This window comes from Pseudovirgaria hyperparasitica, assembly GCF_010093815.1.
Source record: "Pseudovirgaria hyperparasitica strain CBS 121739 unplaced genomic scaffold EJ05scaffold_13, whole genome shotgun sequence".
Lineage (NCBI taxonomy): Eukaryota > Fungi > Ascomycota > Dothideomycetes > Acrospermales > Acrospermaceae > Pseudovirgaria > Pseudovirgaria hyperparasitica.
In genome coordinates, this window is record NW_022985561.1 from 1166187 (window position 1) to 1172739 (window position 6553).

The 6553-nt window shown below is 53.3% G+C and overlaps 4 protein-coding genes across 4 annotated transcripts; 3 read left to right on the plus strand and 1 right to left on the minus strand.

Moving 5' to 3' along the window:
• Window position 1: 1 nt before the first annotated feature.
• EJ05DRAFT_478671 (chromo-domain-containing protein) lies at window positions 2-1542 on the minus strand. The gene is made up of 6 exons (XM_033744511.1): window positions 1325-1542; window positions 1136-1265; window positions 1035-1077; window positions 901-977; window positions 446-850; window positions 2-394 (listed from the first exon to the last, which is right to left on the minus strand). The coding sequence occupies exons 1-6, from the start codon at window positions 1329-1331 to the stop codon at window positions 346-348; spliced, it is 711 nt and encodes a 236-aa protein (XP_033598164.1). The 5' UTR covers window positions 1332-1542; the 3' UTR covers window positions 2-345.
• Window positions 1543-1626: 84 nt separating this feature from the next.
• Window positions 1627-3931, plus strand: EJ05DRAFT_478672 (uncharacterized protein). Its single transcript, XM_033744512.1, has 7 exons — window positions 1627-1783; window positions 1884-1901; window positions 1960-2008; window positions 2063-2156; window positions 2205-3227; window positions 3287-3424; window positions 3474-3931. The coding sequence occupies exons 1-7, from the start codon at window positions 1774-1776 to the stop codon at window positions 3786-3788; spliced, it is 1647 nt and encodes a 548-aa protein (XP_033598165.1). The 5' UTR covers window positions 1627-1773; the 3' UTR covers window positions 3789-3931.
• Window positions 3932-4032: 101 nt separating this feature from the next.
• EJ05DRAFT_478673 (uncharacterized protein) lies at window positions 4033-5688 on the plus strand. Its single transcript, XM_033744513.1, has one exon. The coding sequence runs from the start codon at window positions 4084-4086 to the stop codon at window positions 5386-5388; it is 1305 nt and encodes a 434-aa protein (XP_033598166.1). The 5' UTR covers window positions 4033-4083; the 3' UTR covers window positions 5389-5688.
• EJ05DRAFT_503173 (uncharacterized protein) lies at window positions 5550-6444 on the plus strand (the record flags this gene model as incomplete). Its single annotated transcript, XM_033747383.1, has 6 exons — window positions 5550-5555; window positions 5609-5711; window positions 5820-5879; window positions 5959-6060; window positions 6108-6350; window positions 6395-6444. 6 exons carry the CDS (start codon window positions 5550-5552, stop codon window positions 6442-6444), a joined length of 564 nt encoding a protein of 187 aa, XP_033598167.1.
• Window positions 6445-6553: the final 109 nt, after the last annotated feature.

Sequence of the window (6553 nt, forward strand, 5' to 3'; positions counted from 1 at the left end):
TGGGGCTTCTAGGTACTATTAATAGTTAAAATCTTGGCACATATGAGTTGCGCTAGTCACTGAAAGTGCCGGCCCTAAAGGCAGACGCTTCAAGCGCAAGACTGCGAACTACAGTGTATAGATTGTACACAATGCGCGAGCTAGATTTCTCTCAAGTTCCTCATGTACCATCCGACAAGCTCCCACCCAGTCCAACAGTGCCTTGAGACCTCTCGTGGCTAAATCAAATAGTATAGAACAGACAGAGAATGGAAGTGAATCACAACCTAACAAAATGCTCCATAGCCAATCGATAGCTTTTCCGTAACCGTCTGTGTAAAGCCGATAGTACACTGTTGTTAGACATCAGACGCCATTAGATTCGTCATCTGCGCTCGTTCCAACCCTGAAAACGCTATAGGTGTGTCAGCCAATGCTTAAGGGTATGATCGCTTAAGAAACATACAGGTGGCTCTCGTAGTATTGAATCATCTTTTGTGGACACTTGGTGTTGAGTACCCGGAGCGCATGCTGCGACCGCTTGCCATCATTCCAGAAGACATATGCGATACGCTCGACTTGTCCGGTCTTCGGGTTTACAGTCTCTTCGATTGTATCGACTGAATTAATATGCCCGTCCCATGAGCCCTTGGGTAGATCGAAGTTGTTACTATTCTTAGCCGCCGTGGGTTCGGGCGAAACGTCCTCAGAGACCTTTCCTCTCTTCTTTCCCGTTCCAGCCTTGACAGCCGGGCTGTCGACAGCAGTTGCGCTGCGCTTTCGTCCCTTGCTCTGTTTACCTTGCTGGCGTGGCTCGGGACGTCCACCAATTTCTTTGAAATATGCCGCAAGAATCTCTGGTGCTGTGTCTCTAGTGATTGATATTAGAGAGTGTCATTGTGTCACCGTAAAGATACTTACAAGTTGTCCTCGGGTTCCCAAGTCAGATCTTCGGGTTGGTCGTACCCCACCCATTTGACTTGATATTCTACAGTACCCTGGAAAAGTTATATGAGCTACGTTGCCCACGATGGACTCAGGAACAAACCACTTACCTTCTTGTTGTATGTGTGCTTCAGGATCTTCTCGACCACGTACCTGGATCAAGCGTCAGAGTGTGTATCTAGGCTCTCCAAGCGTTCAGGTTTGCGCCTACTCGTCTCCATCGAGCTCTTCATCATCATCGTCGTCTTCTTCCTTCGCTGCTGGTACGTCTGCCGCTGTAACACCTCTTGGTGCGATCTCGTCCTCAGATGCGGAATCTTCAGAGTGGTCGGAAATTTGAGCTATTTTGCATGCCATTAGCATACAGCTACTAATTGCTCGAGCTGCGGTAGAGACGTACGAGGCATGATGCGCGAAGTGTTACGCGATGCGAGGCGCGGCGCGTTGATTTTTGGGCAATGTGCAATTTGCGTGGACTGTCAGGCTGCGCGGTGTAATTCGAAAGGTTTGACGCGTCTAAAACCAATTGCGACGATGGTTTACATGTACGAACGCTGAGCGTCGCTGAGAAATAAAGTATGGAGGAAGATGGTTGGGTGGCTGGCAAAGAAAGAGCGGAGACAGAGGGCGGACGCTAGCGGTGGATCGTGAGAGCTGGTTCACGTTAGGTTTTCGCGATGCTTCACCTCACAATTTTTGCCGGGCAGTCAACTCCACTTCGGCCTTATATCCTGTGCGCTTGATACCCCTCCATAGTTCTCGCCGTATATTCAATTCCGTACACAGGTCTCCGCCACAGACGTATCTTGGAATTCGTTTTCAAAACCCCTTGAGGGCTGTCAAATCATCATGGCTATGCGTACGTGTTCCAGGCTCCAAATACGTACAAAGCTCACGAAGAGAGCTTTGTACTTGTACTATCCCTATAATATGAACCTAGCTAACTGCTGTACTCGCAGAACTTGATATGTCTAACGGTAAACGACGTCCCTGAGGTTCTTCTAGTCCCCACTATCCAGTATTGACAGAGTGTAGCCCAGGTGGTAAAGGACGAGTCCGGGCGGCCTTTCATCGTTGTCAGAGAGTATGGACTCCCACTATTACTTATCCCCGAAACCTGCGACTGATATGCGTACAGCCAGGGCAAGAAGAAGCGCCAGCATGGGAACGAAGCTGTAAAGTCTCACATTCTAGCGGCAAGGACTGTCGCGAACATTGTCAAAACATCGCTTGTAAGTCATACTGAAAACATGGGGCGGTCTTGTACTGACACTGTGCAGGGTCCTCGTGGCCTGGACAAGATCCTCATCTCGCCCGACGGCGACATCACGGTGACGAACGATGGTGCAACTATTCTCTCACAGATGGAAATTTCGAACCATGTTGCAAAACTCCTGGTGGAATTGTCAAAATCACAAGACGACGAGATTGGTGATGGCACGACAGGTGTAGTTGTGCTCGCAGGGGCTTTACTCGAACAAGCAGCAGATCTTATTGACAAGGGCATCCATCCCATACGGATAGCAGATGGCTACGACCAGGCTTGCGAGGTTGCTGTTGCAGAGTTGGACAGGATTAGCGATACCATCCCTTTCTCAAAAGAACAGACATCAAATCTTTTCAAGGTCGCCAAGACCAGCTTAGGAAGCAAGATTGTGTCAAAGGCACACGACCAGTTTGCTCAGATTGCTGTTGACGCCGTCCTTTCTGTAGCAGACTTGGAGCGCAAGGATGTGGATTTCGAGCTCATCAAGGTAGATGGCAAGGTCGGTGGACGGCTCGAAGACACACTTCTTGTCAAGGGCGTAGTCGTCGACAAGGACTTCTCGCACCCACAGATGCCGTCAGAGGTCAGGGATGCCAAGCTAGCGATCCTGACGTGCGCTTTTGAACCGCCAAAGCCAAAGACCAAGCACAAGCTTGACATCACGTCGGTTGAGGAGTTCAAAAAGCTGCAGAAATACGAATCTGGCAAATTTACAGAGATGATCCAACAGATCAAGGACACTGGCGCGAACGTAGTCATATGTCAATGGGGATTCGACGACGAGGCAAACCATCTGCTACTCACAAACGAGCTTCCGGCGGTGAGGTGGGTTGGTGGCCCAGAGATCGAGCTGATTGCGATTGCAACGAACGGTCGCATCGTGCCACGGTTCGAGGACCTGAGCGCTGAGAAGCTTGGAAAAGCAGGAATCGTGCGAGAGATGTCGTTTGGAACGACCAGGGACAAGATGCTTGTGATTGAAGAGTGCGCAAATACCAGAGCAGTCACAGTGTTTGTCAGGGGCAGCAACAAGATGGTACGTCTCACAGGCCCCGGTAGACGGCAATATGGCAGTTACTAACGATAGGGCTCAAGATTATCGATGAGGCAAAACGATCCCTCCACGACGCCCTTTGTGTGGTGCGTAATCTTGTCAAAGACAACCGCATTGTCTATGGAGGAGGGGCGGCCGAGATTGCATGCTCACTTGCGGTCGAGGACGCTGCTGTGAAGGTGAGAGACCCGTTCTGTACTCGGATGTAAGTAGCTAACATGATGCCAGAGTCCTGGTCTTGAGCAGTACGCAATGCGCGCCTTCGCCGAGGCCCTGGATGCGGTGCCCATGGCACTTGCAGAAAATTCTGGTCTAAGCCCTATCGAAACGCTCGCGTCTATCAAGTCAAGACAGGTCAAGGAGAAGAACACGAGACTGGGTGTGGATTGTATGCAGACAGGCAGCAACGACATGCGTGAGCACTTTGTCATCGACCCCCTGATCTCAAAACGCCAGCAGCTTCTGTTAGCAACGCAGTTGTGTCGGATGGTACTGAAGGTCAACAATGTGATCATAGCGGGTAGCGACGAGAACGACTTCTAGGCATGCATTCTTTGTGTGGACTGGACAGTGCAGCAGTTATGTTGGCATGAGTCAATCGGTCAGAGCTTGGAATGTAGAGTGCTTTATAGATAGAGAAAAGTACATGATCAAGCTACGAGATTTGTGGTTGACGGGGAAATTCCGCAACTGTGTTTCCGTTGACGTAATATGCTGCTATAGCAGCGATTACGCGCTAGTCGCGTCTAAACTGTGCTGACTACCTAGCTGCGCGTCTTCCACCTCGCGCGCACGCTTCAAACACAAACAATACAATTCCGACACCATCGCCATTGCCATGTCCGGGCTACTATCTCAGCGCCATTCTGTCATTGGCTCGCAAATTGCGAAACTCGAGCTTCCCCCATACGAGTCGCCAAAGTATGCATTGACCGTCGACGCGCAACGCAAGCTGGACGCACTACACAAAGGGAGGTTCGATAGTGTGAAGAAGTACTACGAGGATGCTCTGGAAAACCTTGCGGTCGCAGCCAACGGGCTAGGCGACGCGCTCGTGAGAAGGGAACGCGAGGCGGCAGACAACAAGCGCAAGAGGGACAACGACGAGGGCGAGACTGGCGATGAGGACGGGTTTGAACGCTTCAGGAGCGAGGTCGATGGCAGGACGAGAAAGATGGAGATGATGACACGGAAGCTGATCGATCGGAGGGAGACGCTCGAGTACATGGAGGAAGGCATCAAAGGGCTGAAGACACAGGCGTCGCAGTCGTCGCAGTCGTCGCAGTCGTCGCAGGCCGCAAGTCAGAGACGGCAGGCCGCAAGCCAAGCCAGGAGCCGACGAGGAGGAAGACGACGCGGTGGGAATGAGAGTGAGGATGACGACAGCGACCCAGACCCGACACTGCCAGGCACCGTCCCGCCCACTGCCGCAGACGAAGCCGCCGCCGACGACGACGACGAAGAAGAAGTGCCCATCCCATCCCTCCACAAAACATACCACGCCCAACTCGAGTCCAAAACAGCAACCTACAAAGCCTACCCCGCCGCCACAAGATACGCCGAGCAAAACAGCTACATCCAGTTCCGCAAAGCCGTGCACGACGGCCTCCGCAAGGACGCAGACATGCCCCACGCACGAACCTGGTTCACGCCCGACGGCAAGCCGGCCAACCTGACCTCGACCGACCTGCTCGCGCAGGCGGCCGCGGCCGGCGACGAGGACTCGGAGCTCATCCTCTCGCGCGCCAAGATGTCGCTCAAGTGCCCGATTACGCTGCTGCCGTTTGAGCGGCCCGTGACGTCGACGGTGTGCCGGCATAGCTTCGAGAGCGAGGCGGTGCTGGATATGATTAGGCGGAGTGTGGGGCCGCCGAGGGGGGAGGCGGCGCATCCGGGCGGTGCGCCGGCGAGGTGGCTGAAGGGCCAGGTGAGGTGGATTTTGTGTCCGGTGTCGGGGTGTCATGAGCAGTTGCGTGAGGGTGATTTGAGGGAGGATAGGTTCCTGCGGGAGAAGGTGAAGAGGATGCTGAGGGAGGATGGGGAGGAGGGGAGTGAGAGTCGGGACGAGGGGGAGCAGGATGGTAGTGAGGGCGGGCATGGGGACGGGTTTGAGTCGATTGATGAGGAGGGCGAGGACGAGTGAAGAGGTGATGTGGCTGGGCAATTGACTGTCTGAGGCTGAACAAAGTGTGTAGTGCTCATGAGTGACGAGAAGGCATCATGATGCCTTTCCTGTGAATGGCACACGCCAGCACTCTTGAATGCCATGGAATGACGGCAGGCAGACCTGATGACTTGCTGGCCATGAGTGTATACATGCCAAAACCTCACAGTTCCTAGAACGACAAAACTAATTCTCCTAGACCAACATCAAACTCACAATCATAATCACGATCACGCTCAGGCAGCAGCAAAGAAACCAGCAATCTCACGCTTCCAACGCGGCAACAATGCCAAACTTCAAAGGTGCCCTCCCCCTTTTCTTCTACAGCCTCACATACAGCCTCACATACATATATATATATATACACAAAAAAGCACACCCGCAAACTAACAGAAAAAACCCTCAAACAGCGCTCCTCACCGGCCGCACGCCACTCTACATACTCGCGATCCCGGTGCTCGTGCTCTACGGTGCGTTGCCTCTTTCTTGGAGTGTGATGTTTTCAAGAGAAAATGCTTACTAACACTTGACGTCCCCTTGGGTATCCAGCGCTCCTCCTGGCGGCATGCACATCTCCAGCTAGCGTGCTGGCAAACATGTACCTCGTCAAACTAACCGCTGGTGCGGACGAGGCGCGGATTGGGTTTTTCGGTTTGGCTGTCCTCTCTACATACGTGCACAGCTAACAAACCACAAAGGCATCTGCACCAGCACCTCCTCCTCGCAAACCCTCCTCTGCACCACATCCCCCCCTTCCCCCTCATCCACACCCACAAACCCCCTCACCACCCCCGCACACACCCTCCAAAAAAGCACCTTCTACCCCCTCCTCGCCGGCAGCGCAGCACTCTACATCCTCTCCCTCCTCCTCTTCCTCTCCCTATCTTTCCTCTCCGGGCTGAATTCCAAACCCACCGCCAAAGCAGGCCTATCGACAGCGTGTACGGTACTACTATATATCAGTCTCGCATGCGTGGTTGCGCAGGCGGTGGGGCTGGATATGGTTGGGAAGGGGCTGGTTGGGGTTCTTGGTGATGGTGAAGGGGATGGGGTGGAGGGTGTGGAGGGGGGGGATATGAGTGGGAGTGGAGGGAGTGGGAGTGGGAAGGGGGGAAATGTTGTGAGGGTTGAGAGGGGGGTTGTG

What these genes read in the sequence shown, in the direction of transcription:
- EJ05DRAFT_478671 (XM_033744511.1), bottom strand. An exon ending in GAAGAGCTCGATGGAGACGA is followed by an intron (nt 1,078 to 1,135) that starts GTAGGCGCAAAC and finishes CGCTTGATCCAG; the next exon opens with GTACGTGGTCGAGAAGATCC. An exon ending in AGCACACATACAACAAGAAG is followed by an intron (nt 978 to 1,034) that starts GTAAGTGGTTTG and finishes TAACTTTTCCAG; the next exon opens with GGTACTGTAGAATATCAAGT.
- EJ05DRAFT_478672 (XM_033744512.1), top strand. An exon ending in CCTTTCATCGTTGTCAGAGA is followed by an intron (nt 2,009 to 2,062) that starts GTATGGACTCCC and finishes ATATGCGTACAG; the next exon opens with CCAGGGCAAGAAGAAGCGCC. An exon ending in TCAGGGGCAGCAACAAGATG is followed by an intron (nt 3,228 to 3,286) that starts GTACGTCTCACA and finishes ATAGGGCTCAAG; the next exon opens with ATTATCGATGAGGCAAAACG.
- EJ05DRAFT_478673 (XM_033744513.1), top strand. Translation starts at nt 4,084, where the DNA reads ATGTCCGGGCTACTATCTCAGCGCCATTCTGTCATTGGCTCGCAAATT.